This window comes from Squalius cephalus (assembly GCF_949319135.1).
Source record: "Squalius cephalus genome assembly, chromosome: 10".
NCBI lineage: Eukaryota > Metazoa > Chordata > Actinopteri > Cypriniformes > Leuciscidae > Squalius > Squalius cephalus.
Window position 1 is genome coordinate 10,557,848 of NC_137131.1, and position 24,990 is coordinate 10,582,837.

The window sequence follows — 24,990 nt, forward strand, 5'->3', positions numbered from 1 at the left end:
CAGAGAGCTCGAACTGGGACTGTTGCTGAAGCTGTAATTCGATTGATGCGGTTTTGCACCTACAGAAAAAGCGCCAGAAATAGTTTATGAATGTACTAACAAAGGTACAATTTATGAGGGCGAAAATAAACTTGACAGTATCAGACTCAAGCGAAGTGTAGGATACATCGTATATTGAGACACATTGTGCTAGTTTTTAGAGAAACATCATTATTTAGTGACAAAGTAAACTATCTCAAACTGAACACGGGTTTGATTTTTGTGTTGTGTCTTGGCACTCACTGGAATTCCATTTTGTTCAGTAATTTTTGCACTACAAATATATTTTCTACATATAGCCTACAGTTATTTATTTGGCCTCTTTAAATGATAATTAATTTAATAAATATATTCATTTAATTTAGTAATCCTTTGCTCTCTGCTTACCATAAAAAATAGCAAATGACTCATCCTAAATCTTAAAGGTATAGTTAACTCAAAAATGAAAATTATGTCATCATTTACTCACCCTCAAGTTGTTCCAAAGCTGTATGAAATTCTTTCTTCTGTTGAACACAAAAGAAGATATTTCGATGAATGTCGGAAACCAAACAGTTGATGGACCCCATTGTTTTCCATGTTATTATTTTTCCATACTAGAACTTCAAGTCAATTGGGCCCATCAACTATTTGATCACCCATATTCTTCAAAACATCTTTTTTTGTGTGTTCAGCAGAAGAAAGATATTCATACAGCTTTGGAGCAACTTGGTGAGTAGGCTATGATGAAAATGTTTTGGGTGAACTATCCCTTTAACATTTATTTTAGCTAGATACCGTACATTGCCATCTAGTGGCTACTACTAAGTAGAGTACAGATAGTTTGACATAGTCTGCCTTTATTCCAAATGGATAAGTTATTAGAAATCACAAACAAACATAATACAAAACATTATTATTTTAGAGACACGCAGTCTATGGAACAGTTTGGTCATTCAGTAAACATGCATAATGTTAAATGGCGGTGTGCATATCACTGTTATCTTTGGCCAAGCTAAAAGATCACAAAGACATTACAAATGGCATGACGCTTTAACAATCAATCTTTTATGGAACATTTCATAAATAATTAAAGTGCCTTTCAAAGCGACTGATCATGACCGTTTTAACAGACAGAATATCATTCGGCCTAATTGTTATTATTGTGCAGTATGGGTATTTCATTACTATATAACGAGACTGCTGTGCTTAACTCCCCTGACACGCCTGAATACCATATTTAGCGCTAATGTCCATAATATTCATAAGCCTATTGGTCTTTACAGTAATGCAGCCAGAGTACAATAAAGAGGTGCTATTTGAATATTTCATTAAAAGCCTCTTTCGTTAACCAGATAAATGAATATTGGATATTACATTTCTCAGCTTCCAACAGTAGCGTTGCGTGTTCAGACTGGATTTGCCGCACGGCGTCATCCGTTTCCAGGAAACAGTTGTTAAGGGTGATGTAAACAGCTCGCCGGACTCTGAGCTGGAATGTGTGCAGTGCGCATGTGCTGATTGAGCGTTTCTCTGCGGCTCTGCTGAACTGGCTGGGCGCACCGGTGACCTTATCGATTTTCACAGACGGCTTCTGGCGGGTGTGAAATCCAGAGGCGAATAAATGTAGCAATCCAGGTGAGTTTGCTCAGGGAATATCAAGATCAACTTCGTCGTGAGCGGGCCTTTTTGAGATTCACGTGTTTTTGTTGTGTTTTAAGTTTTATAATGTCAAGTTGATCTACACACCGATGTAATAAGTTTTAAATGAAATATTGTGATGTGATTCTTTTTTTTTTAGGAAGGAATGTGCATAAAATTGTTTTGTGTTGAATCCAAGCATGATGAGCTACTGTGTAGCCGTTTCCAGGCAGTGACAAATTACATTGTTCAACTATTGATGCATTGTGCGCGCGTCTTTCACGAGTATAACGACCCTGAGTCACTTACTAATATGTTACTTATTTGTGTGTGAAAGAGCGTGAACAATGACATTAAATTCATCTTACTTTTACCTCTAGGTTAAAAAGGGAAAGACTGATCCAATTTGTGAGTGATGTGAGAATCAACTCAAATATGCACCAACATATGCAAGGTATGCACACTTACCATATTTTCACCACTTATTTATTTATCTATTTTCTACCTTTGATGTCACTATAATGTTATCTAACATAGACACACATTAAATTAATAGTACAAGTGACCATACATACATTTATGTTACAAAATACTATTGTTTCCTTTCCAATAAATGCTTTTGAATTTCTTAAAATCCTGAAAAATATGAATATCGGTTTCGGCTGAACTGTTTTCAGCATTGATAACAATAAGAAATATTTCTTGAGGAACAAATCAGCATATTAGAATCATTCCTGAAGGATCATGTGGCAGCTTTGCCATCACAGGAATAAATTATAAATGTAAAATATATGCTCTCTTATAGTAGAAAACAGTCATTTTAAATTTGAATAATATTTCACAATATTATAGTTTTTACTGTATTTTTTTTAATCATGGGTGAGACTTCTTTCAAAAATCGTACAAAACTTAAACCTTTGAACGGTAGTGTATATTAGTGAGGCATTCTCATAGGCACATTGGTTTTTATATTAGATATTTAAAACCCTACACCTCACACAAACCTGATGACTAGATTGTATTAGATTGAAATCAAAACGTGATTTGGGATTTGGAGTCTTTCATATGAGGACCACTTTGGATATTGTCACAAGTTGGAATTCAGTGTATTTGTGAAGGTATTTTGAAAAATTGGCCCACACAACTATAGCCAAACCTACAAACACTAGATCGACCCTGTTATTTTTTTGTGCAGCAATTTTGTAAAGCATTTCTGTGTATGTCACAGTGCCACCCTTGGAGGGAAAAGTTCGCTGTAATTATCTAAATCAGCCTCTGATTAATGGGGACAGACTGAGGACAGCTAAGACACTAGTGGACAAAGCCATAAAGGTTAGACTTCTAAAATCTCAAAGAATCTTTGTAGAAGTAGTGCATCGAATAACTGCAAAGGATCTTTAATCATTAATAATAATGATGACAATGAGATTTCAATGAACACACACTGACGACTGTGATGATTCTGCTGTAGGAAAAGAAAGTGTTCTCGGTGAAAGGCCCATATCCTGTAATCCGCGCAGGCCTACGTGCAAGAGGATGGGTGGAGCGGCGACTACCACGGCCCTCTTTCCCACAACCCCGTCGACACGATCCTGAAACTGAAGCCACAGATGAGGGTGACAGCAGTGATGATGATGGTGAGAGTATCTGACAGAACAAAGATGAGATCCTTTCCATCACACTCCCTAGACACACGACAAGGGTTATTGGTTTCTGTGTGTGCAGGTTTAGCTATAGCCTACTTGAGGGACAAAATAGTCCCCAGAAGTTAGGTAAATCTGACAAAGCTTCTGTTGGGCATACCAGGAGTTAAAGTTAAAAATGATTAAAAAAGACAGTATTTTTTTAATTGATCAAATAGAACACACATACAGCTATATCCTACTATACCTACTAATATATCCACTGTCTAGTGCCCACATCAGCAAATCAGTTGGGACCTTTTGTTTTTACACCACTGGAAGTAATTATAATTAAATTAATATAAAACAACAGAAGGTCATGGTATCCTCCTCAAATAGATAATTTGGTAGATAATAGATATTTTTTTACACCACTGGAAGTAATTATAATTAAATTAATATAAAACAACAGAAGGTCATGGTATCCTCCTCAAATAGATAATTTGGTAGACTATCGTTCACAAGTTTGGGGTCTGTAAGATGTTTTTAGCATGGACACTATCAGGCGGTTTAATTATAGGTTTATAATTAAAAAATATATATTTCTCTTATAAAACTTTCTATTTATAGACAAAAAATAAATCATGGTTTATACAAAAAATATTAAGCAGCACAACATTTTTCAACATTGATAATAAGAAATGTTTCTTGAGCACCAAATCAGCATATTATACAATGATTTCTGAAGGATCATGTGACACTGAAGACTGGAGTAATGATGCTGAAAATTCAGCTTTGCCATCACAGGAATAAATTAAAGTACAAAACCGTTCATTTCAATTGTAATAATATTTGACATTATTACAATTTTTACTATATTTTTGATCAAATAAATGCAGTCTTAATTAGCATAAGAGACTTCTTTCAAAACAATAAAAAAAATGTTTTGAATGTTAATGTAAATGTGTGTGTGTGTGTGTGTGTGTGTGTGTGTGTGTGTGTGTGTGTGTGTGTGTGTGTGTGTGTGTGTGTGTGTGTGTGTGTGTGTGTGTGTGTGTGTGTGTGTGTGAAGTATACTGTAAATTTTAGGCTTGGGGCATCCTATATAACTGTGTTTAGCCAATGACCCACTGTAATTTAAAGCTTCATATGATAGTTTGAGTTGCTACTTTGACACCACTCATTCCAGATCATTCTTTCAGTCCCTTGACTACTGTCACACCACGTTCTCTGTTTCTTGATACAGACTTAGGAGAGGAGGGAGAGAGGGATGATCTGTACGACCTAATGGTATGTTTAGAAACTGTAGAATTCCATTTCAATGACAGTTGCCATAGCAGCTGGGTTTTTGAAAGCGATTTGTGAACAGTCTCTGATCCTTATTTTTATCCCCTAGTCACGGTTGGTTCGCAATGAGACCCCGTATTTCTTCTGGACAACAAAGAGGGATTCAATCGACTGCCGGTCTTTACGTAAAGATCAGATGACCAATCATTATGCAAAGTCGGGATCTTTTACAACCAAGGTTCATTGTAAACTTGACAAAAGAAGCTTTTCCAAACTAAAATTCCTCTACGCAACAACTCTTTCTCTTACTCATTACCGATTGTTTCATTACTATGTCTTTTTCAGGTTGGTTTGTGTGTGAATTTGAGAAATCTGCAGTGGTTTGATGAAGCAGATCCCGATACATTCTTCCCACGCTGCTACAGACTGGGGGCGGAGGATGAGAAACATGCTTTTATTGGTTGGTACACTTAATCTGGAATATACTGTGTCCTTGCTGTATTTTTCCCTATTTGCATATTGGTTTCTTTTCATTTAACAGATAATTATTTCCCCCCAATGTGATTTACACCACATGAACTGCACAGTCTCCCTGGGGTAAACTGGGGTTAAGTGTTGCTCTCAGGCACAATTGTGATCTATGATCTCTGTAACACCCTGAACCTGCAATATTTGCGTTGCCAGACCTGATCCTCATAAAGATTTTAATTTTTTTTCTTTACAGATGACTTTAGACGCACTGCATGCACAAGTCTACTGCTGTATGTTTTGGAGAAGTATGGAGGGGATTCAGACTGGGAGAGAATAGGCAAGGTTCATGATGCTAAATCTCATGGTATGACACACACTAACACACACATTTGAACTCACACACGTATTCACACATCTTCTCTCGTTTGTAGGTCTGAGCAAGCGGCGTAAACAGCACACCAATCAGAGGGTTGGAACCTCGTTAATTGACAATGCATTGCGTGTATGTCAGGAGTATCTGAACAGTTTAGAACACTGTGACATAGACATCACTTTGGAAACAACCCCTACCCTCTCGGAGCAACAGTGGAAGGTGTTTCTAAAGAATTATTACTTAGTTATTCAGTGAGTATAATTTTTTATTATTATTTATAGTATCTACAATTGTATAAAAGAGTAATATCATGAATGAAAAAGTTCTTGATCTTTTTAAAAAGAGTTAAATGTACATACTTAGTAAACATACTGTAAGTTTCAAGACCGAACATTATATCATGTAAATCACCTTATGAAAATAAACAGCATTACAAACTAATGCAACTTTCTAACATTAGACAAATTAAAGAATATTTACACATATTTACATGTCAACAACGGTGTTCAGCAACTTGGACTGCCCAATCATGGTAAATTAAACTATGGTAAACTTTTAGACCTGATATCAAACCTGCAACCAGTGAGTAATAATACAAAAAAATAATAATAATAAATTGCAAGAAACCTTTACTAATATTATTAGGGGTCTCAGGGAAATAAATAAAATAGTAAAAATGATATATAAAAAAAGATTTTGTCATCTCTAATAAGCTTAAGATTTATTTTCCCTTTTTTTTCCTCGAAAGGCACTGATTAATTTTTTTCTCCAACCTTGTATTATTTCCATCGCTAACACTAAGTTTATCTGTAGAATAGTGAGGATGCATAATAGTAAGTTAAGAGAAAGCTTTCTTGCAATGTTTCTTTTCCTTTGCAGTGAAGGACTGACGATAGAGGGATGTGAAGAATATGTGGAGCGTTGCAAATGCATGCTGGAGCAGATGCGTCAAGTTTGCCCTCAGATGGAGACCGATGGACTCTGCAACATCTGGATCATTAAACCTGGGGCCATGTCAAGAGGCAGAGGTGATTTTGTGAAGGTCAGTGGTGTAAAGGATATTGCAAAACTGTTTAATTCACTCTTGACCTATTGTTCTAGGTATAATGTGCATGAACAAGCTGGATGAGATGTTGAGTTTAGTAGACCACGGCATCATGATGGACAGTAAATGGGTGGTGCAGAAGTACTTGGAGCGGCCCCTCCTCGTGCATGACACTAAGTTTGATGTAAGGCAGTGGTTCCTGGTCACAGACTGGAACCCTCTCACTGTGTGGTTCTACCGTGACTGCTACCTCCGTTTTTCTACCCAACCTTACTCCACTCATACATTGGACAGGTGAGAAAACAAAAACAAAAATTCTGTCATCGTTTACACACCCCTATATCGTTACAAACTTGTATGACTTTCTTCTGTGAAGCACACACAAAAAAAGATGTATAAATCAACTATTAAATAAGTCACTATCAGTCAGGATTTGGCCCAGAATATAATATCCAACATGCCAGAGTGAATTGCAGAGGTTATGAAGAAGAAGGGTCAGCAATGTAAATATTGACTGCATTGAATGTTTTTGCCAATAAAAGCCTTTAAAACTTGTTTTCCATTGTACCATAGAAACATGTGAAAAAATGATCTACAAGAAGCAAACTTTGCGAAACACAAAATTTGTCTCTGCCAATACTTTTGGCCACGGCTGTTGTGAACTAACGTTAACAAATGGAAGCTTTAGTGCTACCAATGTTTTTGTCCATGCAGTAAATGATGACAGAATTTTACATTTTCACTATTAGTAGGGAGGTTAAGCCCAAAAAATAGGCCTTTGACTTCAAGTCATGATGCAAAGGTCGTCTTTGGTATGGAAGTACCTTAGGGTCATACAAATAAATTTATCCTAAGACACAAGTGAGATCACACTTTGTATCAGAAATAAACAGGTTTTTTTTTAAAAATGGCCGCCAATGCGCCGAAAATACTCTAGAGCCCATATCTTTGCTTCTGTTATTACTATAATGACAAATTTGGTGTCAAAGTGTACATTTTTGGGGTCAAGGAATCCAATAAAATTGGTTTCAAGTTTAAAAAAACAAAATTTTTCCCCATACCATGACAATTGGGGGTAAATATGCACATTTCACATAAAAATTGTGTCATCAGAGTGACTTTACTTATCTTTTCCTTCAAAAACTTAAATTTTGTATTTAAGCAGTGCAGCTACTTCTGTACATTACATTTGTCCTAAGTAGCATGAGATTTCGACCAGTCAGGAGTAGCCTATAGCAAATCAGTTCCTGCAACAACACATCCCATCTGCACCAGGAGCTGTGACAGCTGTTGAAGGTCAGAGGTGACAGGTTAACACTTTGAGGTTCGTATGACTTCCTCATTAAATAGAAAAATGCTTTTAATGTTAGATAACTAGTAACTAGCTAGCTAGTAACTAGTTAGCTTCATTATAACTAGGTCGCTAGTAACTAGTTAGCTTCATCATAACTAGCTAGTGACTAGTTAGCGTCATTTTTATTGAAGCAAGCACATAGCCTACATGTTGCTAGCTAGTTAGTTAGCTTCATTATTTGATATTTTTTTACTTTTGCGAATGCTTGTTAATGCTCATATTATCTCTCTTATGATGTTAAAGCAATTTCATTTCTTTTTTCAGATTAGCCATAATGGAATGCCGTGACTGGAGTTTATGCTTCCTATGTCAGTCCGCCCTAAAGATTGAAAAAACATTAGATCCCTCTTAAACCGAGGACCGTGACGTCGCACGGTATGGCGCAGCCGGGGCCCCACCCTGGAGCCAGGCCCGGGGTTGGGGCTCGTATGCGAACGCCTGGTGGCCGGGCCTCCCCCCACGGGGTCCGGCCGGGCTCAACCCGAAGGAGCGACGTGGGGCCGCCTTCCCGTGGGCTCACCACCTGCAGGAGGGACCGTAAGAGGTCAGTGCTGAGAGGATCGGGCGGCAGTCGAAGGTGGGGGCCTCGACAACCCGATCTCTGGACACGGAAGCTAGCTCTAGGGACGTGGAACGTCACCTCGCTGGCGGGGAAGGAGCCTGAGATTGTGCGTGAGGTTCCGACTAGAGATAGTCGGGATCACCTCTACGCACGGCTTGGGCTCTGGAACCGCACTCCTCGAGAGAGGATGGACTCTTCACCACTCTGGAGTTGCCCATGGTGAGAGGTGGCGGGCTGGTGTGGGTTTGCTTATAGCCCCCCAGCTCAGCCGCCATGTGTTGGAGTTCACCCCGGTGAACGAGAGGGTCGCTTCCCTACGCCTTCTGGTCGGGGATAGGTCTCTCACTGTCGTTTGTGCCTACGGGCCAAACGGCAGTGTAGAGTACCCGGCCTTCTTGGGGTCTCTGGGAGGGGTGCTGGAAAGTGCTCCAACTGGGGACTCCGTCGTTCTACTGGGGGACTTCAATGCCCACGTGGGCAGTGGCAGTGACACCTGGAGGGGCGTGATTGGGAGGAACGGCCCCCCTGATCTGAACCCGAGCGGTGTTCAGTTATTGGACTTCTGTGCTAGTTACAGCTTGTCCATAACGAACACCATGTTCAAGCATAAGGGTGTCCATCAGTGCACGTGGCACCAGGACACCCTAGGCCGGAGGTCGATGATCGACTTTGTGGTCGTTTCATCTGACCTGCGGCCGTATGTCTTGGACACTCGGGTAAAGAGAGGGGTGGAGCTGTCAACTGATCACCACCTGGTGGTGAGTTGGATCCGATGGCGGGGGAGGAAGCTGGACAGACTCGGCAGACCCAAGCGTACTGTGAGGGTCTGCTGGGAACGTTTGACAGAGTCTCCTGTCAGAGAGATCTTCAACTCCCACCCCCGGTGGAGCTTCGACCGGATCCCGAGGGAGGCTGGAGATATTGAGTCCGAGTGGACCATGTTCTCCACCTCCATTGTCGAAGCGGCCGCTCGGAGCTGTGGCCGTAAGGTCTCCGGTGCCTGTCGAGGCGGCAATCCCCGAACCCGGTGGTGGACACCGGAAGTAAGGGATGCCGTCAAGCTGAAGAAGGAGTCCTATCGGGCCTGGTTGGCTTGCGGGACTCCCAGTGCATGTTGGACTCCGGCAGGGCTGCCCTTTGTCGCCGGTTCTGTTCATAATTTTTATGGACAGAATTTCTAGGCGCAGCCAGGGGCCGGAGGGTGTCAGGTTTGGTGACAACACGATTTCGTCTCTGCTCTTTGCAGATGATGTTGTCGTGTTGGCCTCATCAAACCAGGACCTTCAGCATGCACTGGGACGGTTTGCAGCCGAGTGTGAAGCGGCTGGGATGAGAATCAACACCTCCAAATCCGAGGCCGGAAAAGGGTGGCTTGCCCACTTAAGGTTGGTGGAGAGTTCCTGCCTCAAGTGGAGGAGTTTAAGTATCTTGGGGTTTTGTTCACGAGTGAGGGAAGGATGGAACGGGAGATTGACAGACGGATCGGTGCAGCTTTTGCAGTAATTTGCGGTCAGTTCTGGATGCCTCCTGGACGCCTTCCCGGGAAGACCTAGGACAGACTATGGAGACACTATGTCTCCCGGCTGGCCTGGGAACGCCTCGGTGTCCCCCCGGAAGAGCTGGAGGAAGTGTCTAGGGAGAGGGAAGTCTGGGCATCTCTGCTTAGACTGCTGCCCCCGCGACCCGGCCCCGGATAAGCGGAAGAAGATGGATGGATGGATAGATCCCTCTTCATCATTAAAACTGAGAAACAATCCTGAAAGATTGCAATCATGTTACAAAGAAGCTTTAGATAACATCCAGGAGCTGAAGGCATTAGGGGATCTGCCTGAGTTTATAGTGGACATTAGTGGTGGTAGTCAGGATGTAGTTCAGCTGATGATTCAAAATCCTATGGTGTGGCACAAAAGCTGCAGAAATGCGATTGATAAACAAAAAGTTGAGAGAGCAAGAAAAAGAAAAAAGCATGAAGAGTCTGTGAGTCCAGTAAAAACATGGCGCATGAGTGACAAGTCCACCACACTCGCTTTACCCAGACCCTCAACATCATCATGTGAACCATTTGATAAACTGTGTCTCTTCTGTGGTGAAGTGGGCAAAAAAAAGGAACTGAGGAGGGCTGCCACCCTTGGCTTGGATAGAAAAGTGAAAGAATGTGCTCAGGTGGTGGGTGACAGGCATCTATTGGCTGAACTAGCTGCTGGTGACATGGTTGCTATTAATGCTGTTTATCATCGTGCATGCCTGACTAGGCTCTATAGAAAAGCAGAAACTGTTGGATGTGACTCAACTGAAAGTAATGCAACTCAGGTCATCAGAGCACATGTTCTCAATGAGTTGCTCGAATACATCGAGGACTATCGTTGCTCAGGGGAATCACTGGCAATGTCTGACTTGACAGCCCTCTATGACGAGCGCATTGCTGATCTTGGATTTCCAAACATCAAATGCAACACCACACGCCTTCGGAAGGATATTGAACGCCTGATTCCTGACATCAGATCAGTACAAATAAATCGTGTCTGGTCCGTTGTATTTGATGATGACCTGAGCAAAGCTGTTGCTAACATGAAAAACAACACTTCTACCGATGTCTCCATCATCTTCAAAGCAGCCAAAATCCTCCGGCAAGAGTATCTCCCCATGAAGCATGCTTTTACAGGTGCCTTCTCAACTTCCTGTGAAGCTGATTCTATCCCTCCCATGCTGAGATCGTTCTTACACATGCTTCTTGATGGATCAGGTATTGATCAGCCACCTCCTGGACCTGAGAAGTTCCAGGCTGCAACATCCATTGGGCAGCAAATAATTTTCAACTCTGTAAGATGCAGATCCAAGAAACATGGCAGTGTTCCTCGTCACATAAGAGAGAGGGAAACACCAGCTTCGCTATATCTGGCAATGAAACTACACCAGCAAAGTGGTAGTAGATATCTGGTGGAGGCCATGCATAAAAGAGGAATGTGTGTCATATGACTACTTGAAAACATTTAGCATAGATATAGCGAATTCAGTGATCAGTCACTAGGAGCAGATTGGTGTCGTGGTCCCACCTCAGGCAGTCCACTGAATAAAACGGCCGATTTTGTCAAATAGGGTGTCAAATTTCGTTCAACCTACCCTCCATTAGATGGCAGACATGTCATACTTCATCCCCGACTCAAAAAAACGTCATGCTTCTATACAAAATCTTCGAGCTAGAGTGCATTGAATCAGTGCGAACAAAAGCGGAGCTAGTGTGCGAGTGAGCCATTTTATCAGAGCAATATTGTCAACGTCAGCGAGTATTTGCATTAGATTATTATTATTATTATTATTATTATTATCTAATGGCATCAATAAAGCTTACCCGCAATGAAGTGTTGGGTCTTCTATTCGTGGACCCTGATTCTGAAGGGGAATATCTGCCTGATTCTGAAAGTGAAAGTATAGCCCTACACCAAGCACAAACGGTGAATCCTTTGCCCAATTTAGATGGTCCTTTACCCAATGTCAGTGGTGGGAACAATGTTTCTCGGGGTCGGAGTGTTCATCGCGAAGTTAGCAGGCGTGTTAGTGTTGTGGGGAACGAGGCGGGATATTTTTACCGTGTGTGCCTCTCCACAATCGCGGCGACAGTATTGTGGTGGAGACTTTGTTTGTCTAATGCCACTGGGTATGTTAGACGAGGTCAAAGTATTCATAGGACAGTTAGGGGGCAACATGGAGGCAGGGTGGGGAGTCGCAATGACAATGACAGTAGTCCGAGCTGTGCACACTCGGCGTGCGCGCGAGGCAGATTTGGCCGCGCTGCTCGCAGCAGGAGCAGAGACGGTGTGACACGGGGCAGAGGGGCTATTATGCATAGTCTATCACAAGCTGATGGGAATGCCGGCTTTTGAGTACTTGGCCAATGAGGATGATTTACTATATGTAGTAAATAGAAAATCTCTACAGCAAAAGGCCAACCGCTACTTGCATTCGGTTTGTTTCTACCACTTATTAGTAATGATTTACACAGTTTGTTTACTACTTACTATTTACCTGAGCATTCAGTATTGTGCAATATAGCATACAGAAGGTGAGGGACATTTTGGGGGGAAAGAAGTGCTGCATTTGATCATTTTATCATTTAAACGTGACTTTTCATGAAAATTCTATAATCCAAGATGGCCGCCACCATAATGACGTCATAATATGCAAATTAGATGGGAAAATGTAATCCCTACATAAACTTTGGGTCATCCTTAATATTTCTCTAATTTACAGAAAGTCTCTATCTTTTATCACTTTTAAGATATAGCCTTTTGAAATTAAGATGTCAAAATCGAGCATTTTAGGAAAAAACCTCTGGCGCCGAAACACTGTGTGTTTGGCATGTGTTTTTTAATAAAAAATTGCATACTTCACCTCCAATTGTCATGGTAAGGACAACATTATTGTTTTTTAGTCTTGGAACCTATTTTATTGGACTCCTTGACCCCAAAAATGTACACGTTGATACCAAATTTGTCATTATAGCTATAACAGAAGCAAAGATATGGGCCTCTCAAGTATGGTCGGCGGCCATTTTTAAAAAATGTGCGTATATAAGATACAAAATGTGATCTCACGTGTGTCTTAGGATAAATTTATTTCTATGGCCCTAAGGTACTTCCATACCAAAGGGGACCTTTGCATCATGACTTGAAGTCAAAAGTCACTTAACCTCCCTACTATATTCCTTTAAGATGGATTTTTTTATTAGCCCCTCAACTGTCTTTCTAGGCTTCAACTAAACGTTTTCCCCCCTGTACTTTAACACCCTCAGCTCTGTACATCTTTGCAACAACTCCATTCAGAAGCATTTTCAGCCAAGCCCAGATCGCAATCCTTCTCTACCCGCCGAGTGCATGTGGTCGTGTTCGCAGTTCCGCTCCTGGTTGGCTGCTTCAGGCCGTGGTGGTCTGTGGGAAGGGGTGGTGGTTCCAGGTATGCAGAAGGCTGTTATTCAAACTCTCTTGACTGCACAGGACACTGTGGAACCTCGCAAAGCCAGTTTTGAGCTTTATGGAGCTGACTTTATGCTGGGAAATGATTTGCGACCTTGGCTGTTGGAGATCAATGCCAGCCCCACCATGGAACCCTCCACAAGAGTCACAGCTCGACTCTGCCCCGCTGTACAGGAAGACACTTTGCGGGTGGTGCTGGATCGACGCTGTGACCGCAACACTCACACTGGAGGCTTCCAGCTCATATACAAACAGGTACACACAGATATTTCTTGATCACCAAACCAAATGAAAACAAGAAAACATATATACTACTGATCAAAAGTGTAGGGTGGTAAGATTTTTTAATGTTTTTGAAATAAGTACCAAGGCTGCATTTATTTGATAAAAAATACAGTACAGTAATATTGTGAAGTGTTTTTTTACGATAAAATTGTGTTTTTATTTATTTATTTTAAAATGTAATTTATTCCTGTGACAGCAAAGCTGAATTTTCAGCATCATTACTCCAGTCTTCAGTGTCACGTGATCCTTCTAATATGTTGATTTGATTGACAGTAGTCAATTGTCCTGAAAATGTCACCGAAAATCGAATAGTTTTTTGGGTCCTAATAACTAACTTTATTTTTATTTTATTGTTTTCTTGTGTTTTCAGGCAGCAGTAGAAGTTCCTCAGTATGTGGGAGTGAATCTTCTTGTAGAGGGGACTTCAATCAGACGTCCCCGTGCCTCTATTTACAAACCTCTCATTCAGTCTCTCCCTGAGCCGCTATCAAAATCCACCAGTCACAAGCCTTCACTCAAAAGCAGCCATTGCACTTCTAGCAAGGAGAATCAGTCACAGGGGGTAAAAAAGGCCTGGCCTACACTCTCCTACCGTAAAGTCACACCGGAGCAATCTTTAAACTTTCACCCTAAACTGAGGAAACGTCCCCACAGACTAGTCTTACCTTCAAACTGTTGTGTTCTTCCCAACCCATCTGAACTTCTTCCACAAAAGCTCTCAGACACCCTAGCCCATCCACGTTGTAACCTTCCATCTCTTTACCGTCTGACCCCCTCACTGGACGTGATAAGCATACGACCTACACAAACTATCACCTCCTTTCGCTACAAACACAACATGGACACAGTCAATATATCTTATACAGCCTTACCCATGCAACAGCAACTTTCACTAAACCATAGACGGACCACTGACACTTTTACAAAGAGAGAAGGGCCAAAGTCATCCTGAGGAACCTTTTGGAGAACAGGATTTCATACAAACAGATTCTTGTGAGTTAATATGACTTAAATGCAATGAATACGTTTGCATTGTGAGTTTATCTTTAAATACACTGGATTCAAAACCCATATACCTCATCAATCTGCTGTCAGAAATAAAAGAGAACTGCATATTAGTTGAGCAAGAGCTCTCCGTTACTTTTTTAGTAATTAAGTGCACATTCTTTAAAAAAATAATAATAATCTGTCATCATTTTCTCTCATGCGTTTCCAAACCTGAATATTCTTAATGTGGAAGACATAAGGAGATCTTATGCAGAAAGTTGACTGGTCTGGTCTCTTCCATATAATGGTTCAAAAAGCACCACAAAGCACATTTGACCTGTGCTCTCTACTTCAAATCCTGAAACCATACAAAAGCTTTAAGGATTTTCACAGATTTTTTATGGGTTAAAGACACATTTTTAACATAATGAATTAAATTCAATGTGAGATATACAGTAGTACTATTATGGAGTGCCTTACTCTGTATTATATTGATATGGGAAACTTTTCAATGGTGCTATTATTGATGATTATTAACATGGTCATCTAACTGTGATGTACTGACTGTAGTATTAAGTTATGGTGCTGAATTTTGTATTCTAGATGTCAGAATGTTTCCATTTGAGCTGATCATTGACAATGTTACTTATTTGAAACACTAGTGACATTCTCAAACTGTAACTTTTTTCAAATTCATGCAATTTGAAGAAAACTAAGTAAATGTTTTGCACTTTATTTTACAGTATGTGCACTTACGAGTACTTGCAGTGTACCTACCTAAGAAAGTACTGGGTATTATAAGGTAACTACATGGGTTTAAGGGTAGGTTCAGGGTTAGTGCCTAGTTATTACCCAGTTATTGTATTTTCTATAATAACTACATAGTATTTAAATGGGGAACAGGACTATAAAATAAAGTGCTACCAATGTTTTATATAACTCATGTTTTTAACCAAACTCACCACTAGATGGAGTATAACTCATGCCTTTAACCAAACTCACCACAATTCTTTTTATCTTCCTCATTTGTTTCACAGTGCTTATCTTAAATTAAGTAGTATCATATCAATTGCATGCTAAATCTACCATCATGGATATGTTTGTTACAATATGCAATTAATACAGTTTTGCATGTAAACAAAAGGAATGGGGTTTTGGGTCCTTTCTTCATAAACGACATTCTGATGAACCTGCAATAAAAAGCACTTGAACTAAAATCACTGAAATATTATTGTTTTGTTTTTTTTTGTTTTTTTTTAGGACTTATGCTTTCACCTGTCTCTTTTCTTACTCTACATATGTATTATATCATTTTTATTTTATTATTTTTACCCATTAATAAAGACATTTTTAGAATGTTTACATTGAACTGTAATTCAAAAACTTTGCATTTTTTTATCTATTATATTTTATTGTTTTTACACAATGCCACATTCATATCAGGACATTTTCTGAATGTTTTGCTTTAGACTGTAATTCAGAGACATTGCACTCAGTCACATATACAAACAAAAGCAAATCGAGTCATGCTGATCGCTTTACTATCAACAAACACTCACTTTATATGCACACGCATTAGCAGACACTGTAAAAAATTATTGTTGTCAGGAATTGCTTTTTTTACTCCCTTTTGCCTTCCAGCAGATCTCAAGTAATTTTCTGTTTTCAAATCTTCAAAGGGATGTCTGTCTGATTTGGAACAGGATGTAGTTCAAATCTAAAATACTTACATATAAGGGAAGTTTAGTAATTGTGAACAAAGTTCCCATTGTCCACCAAGCTTTCACACAGCTAAATTAAAAGAAGCTTGTTTTCCTTTTTTATCACTTTATCATATCTACAGTATACTACCACGGTGATGGTTTACTATCCATGTGGCCATATGTGGGTAAAATACATACCTTAATAAGCATGGAATATTACTTAAATATATAGATGTCTGACAGATTCTTACATTCATCAAACCACAAAAGAAAAAATGACAGAATGTGGTAGCAAATCAAGCAAACATCTCTCACCCCCTCTCACACACACCATTCTCTCTGTCACACACACACATGTTGGGCATCTGTGAACTCCATGTAACCACAGAGGCACAACTAATACGCACCACCAACCCTGACTATAATAAACCGTAGTTACGTCATACATATGTTCCTCACTCAGGCCCATATGTTTAAACAAGTGGAAAAACTTGCTAAATCTTTTATTTACCTGAAGTATTTGAATTTTCTTGTTCATATACATCATCTGAATTGTGTATACAGTACATATATATTTATAGAGAAGAGAAAGGTATGATTTATGTTTCAGTAAGCCTTGTACGTACATTTAAGTGTCAATTTTGACAAGTAATTAGAGAGCCAAAAAAGGAGGCTTGTATGTACTTTTTTTTAACACTTCTAGAAGGTTTCTCAATTTCTAAACGGAGCCAAGACCATCGGCGCTGTGGTGATTGATTGATAATCCAAGCAATCAGCAAATGTCATCTCTTTGCATCGGAGAGATTCTTGAATGTCTTCCATGTTGATTTAACAGAAGATCTTTGGAAGTACTGCATGATAAGTATAAAAAGGCTGGAATGCAGGCCGGTGACCCATTGAGCTGTTAACTAAATGGGAGGATAGAGAGACAGATAGCTGGGAGCAGTGGGTTTAAGTGTAAAAGAAAGCACAAGACTCTAACATAACATCTTAAGCCTCTGACACACTCTGCACACCATATACCCGGAGGGAAAACGACATCTTGACAAGTATAAATGAGCAGTATATTAGCAGGGCAGAAGTGTTCATTTTTAACATCATTTTATTATATTTTTTTATTTTATGTATTATATATTGTTTTATTTTATTATTTTTTATAGGTATTATGTTTATTTATCAGTGTGAAAAAATGAGAGAAAGGTTAAGGTGAGTTTAGGAAAGTTTGGGTCAAGGCTGTTTCTTTTTCCATGTGTTTCAGAGTAAGTGCATTGTGTATTCAAGATTGCATGGCAATTAAACGTAAAAACAATTAACCTTGTCAGTGTAAAGTAATTTAAAGGCAGCGTTTCTCTGGCATCATCTCTTCTGAGTTACAGGAACGCTCAGTGATTTATCAGCTCTCCGTCATTTCAACCATCTGCCCTGTAACCACATCACAAAATGTGAAGGCACATGTGTGTAATATGTGTTGCATGTGTGAGCTGCGTGTGAACCTGCATGTGTGCACCTGCACATTTTATATTTCTCTACTACTGTATTTCATTCGATCAGTCAGTTATTTAAAGATGCAGTTCAACTAAAATTTTCTCATTCCTGAGTTTAATTAGAACACAAGATCTACAGACAAGATGTGCCGGATCTTTGTTGTGATTACAGAGGCCCTATGAGGAGGGAAAAGAGTTTTGCATTACATCAGAGGCATAAATATGGTCTGTCTGTAGTACATATGATGTACAGATGACAAGACCTCAAGCTTCCTTGGATTTTAGTGGACAACTGAGCAGGAGTATTCAAAACTGCAAGCTCAAAAATTCATGTTAAACTTTTGCAACTTGTGCAGTCCACCATGTTTGATCTCAATACAACTATTGATGAACTGCATCTCTCCTAAGAATCCCATCTTCTCAGTGTTTTAAATTAGTAAGACAGTAGCCTAAGAAAAAGTTCAGACAGTAAACCTCAAATACTCACAGCCCCATGGCAAACGACCAAGAAAACATTGACCTTAATGCACTACCAGGTGTATGGAGGCTCATGTGTACCTGTTAGTGTGCTGTTTAAGCAGGTAAAACATGTTGAAGACATGCTACTCACCTTCATCTGCTAAACTAAACTGTACAGAGGGATGCTGTAACTCACCTTCTCATCTTTCAGCATCTCAGCTCACACTGAATAAGCCTGTTCCCCATTCCTGTCCTTAGTATGGAATGTGTGTGTGTGTAGTAGAGCGACATCCTGAATCCACTTTTCATTTCTGATAAAATGCTGGGTTGTTTTAGCCCAATTTTGGGTCAAATATGGACAAACCCAAATGTTGGGTTAAAAATGTAATTTAAAAATTTAACCCAAAGCGGGGTTTGTCCATATTTGACCCAAAGTTGGGCTGAAACAACCCAGCATTTTTTAGAGTAAAGAGTCCATGCATGACTTGGCTAATATTCATTGCATACATTTTTAATGAGAATACATTAAACTCTAATGTGCATGAATCTGCCAGGCTTTCAGAAGTTTATGAAAAAAAAATGTAATTATTAATAATAACTATCATTATTTTTGTTATTAATTTATTTTCTTTTTTATATTTTTTTCTTGATAATAACAATCGATTATTATTATTATTAAGCTTCGGTTATACAATGTTAATGCTTTGATGTAATTTCTGTATTGCAATGTGCTGTATTTCAATTTATTAAAGCAATAATAAATCAGTTTTGCATATTGTTCATTCAAGATCAGACAACATTGTACTACAACCCCTTTTTAAGTCCCAAAACGGTGTAACATAAGCAACTGCTTAATTTAAAGTACATAATTGTTTTGAATACCACCACATTGTCACCCATTGTCCACAGCTTTGTTTCCAGTGCAAGTCTTAACCTGCCCTTAGAGAAAATCTGTGATGACAATATACTTCTTTGCTTTTGTTTAGCGCAAAAATTCCCAAAATAAACCAAAAAGTATGAACACCTCCATTTTTTTAAAATTAATGTTCATAAAAAAAACTAGTGCAACTCAAGATTATGTCTTAAAAATAACAGATGCCCTATAGGCTTGGATTCCAGATGAGTATGGACAGATGCTTGGGTGTGCCACAAGTGTGTGTGTGTGTGTGTGTGTGTGTGTGTGTGTGTGAGAGAGAGAGAGAGAGAGAGAGAGAGAGAGAGAGAGAGAGAGAGAGAGAGAGAGAGAGAGAGAGAGTGTGTGTGAGAGAGAGAGAGAGGGGATCAGGAAAAAAAGAAAGAAAGATAGAGAGAGTATATTTACTGTAAACCTATAACCAATATATAAGCAACGTGGTTATACATTTGCCTAAATGTAACACTGTTTTTTTTTTTTTTTTTTTTTTTTTTTTGCCTAAATTTGACAATCTCTTTGCCTCAACGTGATCCTGTAAACTTTTTACCCTGGACCTGCTATCTTAATTTAAAACTTTGCTCAGTTCACGAATCTCTACTTCATAAAATTAGAATGATTCATGCGAACATTGTCAAATCATATTTGCTCAATTTTGTCTTTAAAAGAGTGGGAAATAACTGGAACGACTTTTAATATGGTAAAAAATAAAGACAAAAATAATAATTGTCTCCCGTTTATTCTATTTTTATCAGACGCTGTGATGCCCTGGAAAAAAAACAACATTTAATTATGAACAATTTACCTGTGCAGGTACAGGCACGAGAGTAGAACGCACGAGCACAGCTGGCACACGATTTGATTGGCTGTAATGTGAGAAGGCGGGCAGCTCGCGCAGAGTTCTGAAAGACGATCCTGTGAAAAGAGTGAATGTAGGGATGGATTTAGTTAGCTTCAGGCATCTGAACAAGTCTGGACTACAGTGCTTTCACCGCAGCAGAGCAAAACGCACAACCAAGGAAATATGACTTTATTTCTCTGCTCGTAGTCAATGAGAGGATTTTTGCAGGCTTCACCGTTTTGAGGAGGGGAGGTCCGCTGGGAGTTTGGCAAATGCTCACTTATCACACAGGAGCAGGTTGATAAAACTAAACTCTTTTCGAGTCATCTCCGTTCAAATACAGGCTCATTGAAGGGAATTTGTCAGATCATGTGTGACTAGGACAACGTCGTTGACCAGTTTTGAGCGGTAAGTAGGCTATGCGAATGTTTCCTTTGAATAGAGCGCTCTGGGGTCAGTGATGGAACGCTCTAGTAGTAGTAGTCAGCAATATAACGATGTATTAGGGAGCTGATTTAGGATCAGTTATAGAGCGCTGTCAGAGACTGGATGATTCTGGACAAGTTATTTCGCGCTGTCAGTTATACAGCGCACTAAAAGGTCAGTGATAGACGCTCTACTCTAGGCCAGTAATTCTCAACCTTTTGACCTCCATTGGATGCTTCAGGAAAAGTTATTTCGACCTGTCATTTATACTGCACACTATAAGGTTAGGTCAGTGATAGACGCTCTAGGGCACTAATTCTCAGCTTTCAAACCTCCGTTTTCCACCTTTGTCCAAAAGCATAAAGGAGATCTTGAAAAGAGATGGCGTCAAAATGACTTAAAATAATTTAAAATAAGACAAAACAATCATTAAAATAAGCATGTTTAATAAGTGCATAATACAATCTTAAATCTCCATGAAAATATTTATAATGACAATACACTTTTCTATTTATGCCAAGCTCTAAAATCTTTGATCAGGCACAAATTTGAGTAAAAAAATATAAAAAAATATATATTTTTCCTTAATCTTTATTTAGTAAATAAAACACTGAAAAAGTCATGGGGCCTATGATTATTGTTGAGGACAAAAAGGTTGGCGTCCAAAAGGTTGAAAACTATGGGTCAGTGATTCTGCAGTCAAATCAGTGATAGAACTCTTTGGGGTCAGCAATTCAAAACTTTGAGATCCTTTATAGTGTGCTGTAACACCCTGAGGTCAGTGACAGAGTTCATAGGGTCAATGATAAAGCGCTTTAGGCTTGGGAAGAGAGAAGCGTCATGATAGAGTGGTGACTCTTGAGTTTGAAGCAATAGGCTAATGATTTATGAGAGCTGTGGAATGTCAACCTTGTTTTACAATTTAGAGCGAACACAGCTTAAAGGTGAAAAATTGTAAGGACTATCATGCACGATAATGCCGTTCTAATGAACATGACTGATTACTGGCACGATACAAGCTTGTGGTCACACGGAATAGCTCGATTCTTATTATTTGACAGAACAGATGTGCTTCAAATGCCTCAGATTTATTCATATAGTTCTCATTAGATGTGTTAAAACACATCATCACTGCATAATTAGATGTTTTATTTGTATGATACTGCTTGAGGTGTCCTTGGCTCCTGTGTTACAACATTATAATGTAGGCTAATTCACATTTTTTATGTTAGTTAAATCATACAGGACATAAGGAACTAAAAATGGCAGTAGAGAGCACAGATCAGAGACGAGATAAAAGAACTCACAACACAAATATGGTTCATGAGTAGACCACATGTGCACATGTTGCCGTTTATATGGAGAACTGCTGTGGGGAAATTAGAAAATGATGAGCTGATGTTTTGATGAAATTGAAAAAGAGAGATCTCCACATCAGCATCACAACATTTCCAAATTGCCTGTTCAGGGAAAGGGGCGGGGCATGACCTCAGTTGAACTTGTGTGATTCGTCACTTTGGATATCTCACACTCAGTAGGCAGGGCTGGGGTGTCTAGGTTACTGTGGACACCTGCTAAGCATGCTTGCATGGCCGAGGGGCTGCTCAAGTGTTGCCAACTATTTTTAATGGAAAGTAGCAAAAGCCTACTAAGAAAGTCGCTAAATTTCACTAGATGACGTAATGCACCAACTGTCGGCAGTTTATGCTCTCCTAATCTGTGCTCAGATACTGTCATTTTAATATAGCTGAATGTCTTATAAAAGCTGTTCCCATTTACATATTTTCTGTCAGACAATGGAACGAGCATGACATAGTGACTAACTACATGTTAATCAGCAATCGCTAATTGCTTTTTTGAAAAAAGTCACTAAAGGGGTCTGAAAAGTCACAAAATTGGCAACACTGGGCTGCTCATGTTGAGTGATTATAGTGACAGTCTGTGAATGTTAGTGTGTGGGCTTTTTTCTTGTATAAAAGAGAATGCATGTCATTACTGAGAACAGCTGAAATGCTCAGTAGTCCTTCGCTAAAGATTTTCTTAAGACAGAGCCAAGACTTAAATAATCATATCAAGAACAATTATAAATCGGCACCTTAAAGTGTTTTAGGGTTTTAGTCCCTGTGTTTGCCATTCACTTTCTCAGTTCTTTTGATGTCAATACACTACTTCAGTAAATAGTAGAAAACTTTTTTGTCAGCACGTTTTGTCGCATGTGTGTGAACAACATTTGGGGCACATATAACCAATAATATCTGTGCGTCAGTCTCCATAGCTTCTCTCCTGATTAGACTGTAACACATACATAGTGAAGCATGTGAATAGAAATGCCTTGTGTATGTCTAGATACTCTTATAGGGGGTCAGTTTGTCCTGTGTTTCTCCTGGGATGTTGTTTATGTGTTTTCAACTTTTTGCACACACAGAATCCGTGAACTTTTTTCAAATTTCTCTGCAGATGATAGGGGAAAATTGGATATATTTAAAATATGGTGAAATGAGTTGAATGAAGTTTATACATTTATTTATTGGCGGCTGAAAAAACATGCATAAATTAATGAAAATAAATAATTAATAAATGACAATGCATGCACCTCCCCATACATGATCGTGATTTTGGCTAATTTGGGAATATTTTTTTGTGCTGAATTACTCATTTACCGACTCAATTACTCACTCACCAAATTTTGTCTGCATTTTGGTTGATGCTTGCTTCTTTTCTTTCTCTATTTCTTTTGGAATCCACTCAACTAGAAGATGTGTTTGTTTTTATTTCCTTTTGATATCTATCTTTTTCCAAGTACTTTGCCCTCTCTGTTTTTGTTTCTGGTACTGCTGTGTGGGAGACAGACTGTAACGAAATAGTTGGCAGTGTGACCAGCAAAAAAACTTTGACATCCATTTTTTCTTTTGTGTTCTGAAAAAGTGACCTCTCATACTTTAATATTTTGAGGATAAACTCTAGTGACATTGTCAAGGCAAGGAATGTTTCTGAATTAATTCCTGTCCCTTTTAGGACATCATCTCCTGGCCATGAGTTTTTCGTTGTTCTAAAAGTCTGTTTGAAACATGAACACTTTCATGACTCATAAACATGACTCATTTTTTTGGAGGGAGAAATTAGAATTACACACATAAATCACTCATTAAAAATGAACAAATTGTGTGCAAAATTCACCAACATGACAATGTCAAAATGGATACTATGTATAAAAACTTTTTATGTGACATTTTGTTCAGAATTTTCTGAAAATACAATGAAATCTGTATTTTAGATTGATTAAACTTTCCATTATACTTGTGATGTGTGTCAAAACAGCATCTGCTGTTCAGATATGAAAAATCAGCTCTATACCATTAGTTGTTGGTCACATGTATGTTATTCTTAAACAGGGGTATAGTTCACAGAAAAATGATCATTCTGTCGTAGACTTGCTACCATGTCGTACTTTTCAGCGATGGTCTGGTATCTGTGTTCAAATTTATTACACCGGTAATGCCGCCAGTTGGATGCTAGGTGGTGCTGTGCAGTAATGTTCTACAGAAGAAAGAAATGAATACATGTTTAAAATGACATGAGGGTGAGTAAACCTTTTTGAGGAAGCTACCCCTATGAGGATATGTCTGTTACTATACTTACTACACCTCAGGTTTACCGTTTTCAATAAGGAGGCTTTAGAAAGCTTAACGTAAATTATCATTTGACTGCAATCTCTGGAAAAGGATGGGGAATAAATTACTACTATTATAAACTGTAGGATAGAGTAAGAATCATCAGTCAGAAACATAATATTCATTGTTTGATTGCAAGTGAGACAGGATGAGACGACACATTTTAATTGATGTATGGTATTTGTAGTGTAGCAGCTATTGTAGAGTGGCATGCATGTGGTGGATGCTGTTGTTTCTTCTCCTAGCATTCACTTTATAGAGCTCAGGAATGTCTCTGTAAATCCTCAGTCTTTTATGTTAAGCCACACATTAAATAGCCTTTTTTATTGTTTGAAAATGTCAGGACTGAGATCTATATGTGAACTGGGTTCACATACAAAAAAAAGAAAAAAAGAAATCAAACGCTGTTACATGTCATATTCTGCAAGTACTGCATTCAATTGAATGATGGCATTGCTCCATAGCAATGCTCTCTTGACCCCAGGTTGCAATGATCAATGTGTAGATGAAGGAAGGGAGAGGCTGAAGGAGACAATCTGGCAGTTCAAACTCAAATATGGTTCAGACAGGAATCAGGATACTTATAAATGCTATAATTACCATTTCATAAACCACATAATGATGATGGTATCCTTTTAATTAATGCAAACAACACTGAGAGAAACAGAGACAGATTGCTTGAAACAGAAAGAGTTGAATGGGAGACGGAGAGAACAAATACAACTGTATTCGACATAAAATCAGAAATCGAAAAAAGGGATTTTAATTTTGATTCATGTGCATATGTGTATGTTTATATTAATAATATTTACAATAATCAGTAATGTGAACCCATTCTGTATATTTGTGTAATTTGCCATATACTGTATATGCTGCTGTTT

The 24,990-nt window shown here is 38.9% G+C and overlaps 2 protein-coding genes across 5 annotated transcripts in view; both read left to right on the forward strand.

The window, feature by feature from the left end:
- The window catches only part of ttll3 (tubulin tyrosine ligase-like family, member 3), a 36,812-nt gene extending 20,967 nt beyond the window's left edge, over nt 1-15,845 (forward strand). The window contains exons 3-15 of one of the 4 annotated variants that reach the window (XM_079884573.1): nt 1,405-1,656; nt 2,040-2,113; nt 2,888-2,991; nt 3,131-3,296; nt 4,528-4,571; nt 4,678-4,806; nt 4,914-5,028; nt 5,293-5,403; nt 5,471-5,663; nt 6,292-6,440; nt 6,514-6,751; nt 13,163-13,598; nt 13,999-15,845. In XM_079884573.1, coding sequence (XP_079740699.1) covers nt 2,095-2,113; nt 2,888-2,991; nt 3,131-3,296; nt 4,528-4,571; nt 4,678-4,806; nt 4,914-5,028; nt 5,293-5,403; nt 5,471-5,663; nt 6,292-6,440; nt 6,514-6,751; nt 13,163-13,598; nt 13,999-14,580 — 2,286 coding nt within the window. In that variant the 5' untranslated portion in view covers nt 1,405-1,656; nt 2,040-2,094 and the 3' untranslated portion in view covers nt 14,581-15,845. The remainder of the gene's footprint in view (nt 1-1,404; nt 1,657-2,039; nt 2,114-2,887; nt 2,992-3,130; nt 3,297-4,527; nt 4,572-4,677; nt 4,807-4,913; nt 5,029-5,292; nt 5,404-5,470; nt 5,664-6,291; nt 6,441-6,513; nt 6,752-13,162; nt 13,599-13,998) is intronic. The other 3 variants (XM_079884576.1, XM_079884574.1, XM_079884575.1) reach the window with 3 other exon arrangements.
- A 4,499-nt stretch (nt 15,846-20,344) lies between these two features.
- col7a1 (collagen, type VII, alpha 1) overlaps nt 20,345-24,990 on the forward strand; it is a 67,537-nt gene continuing 62,891 nt past the window's right edge. Inside the window, exon 1 of the mRNA XM_079884543.1 lies at nt 20,345-20,420. The gene's annotated coding sequence lies outside the window, so the exon portion shown is untranslated. The remainder of the gene's footprint in view (nt 20,421-24,990) is intronic.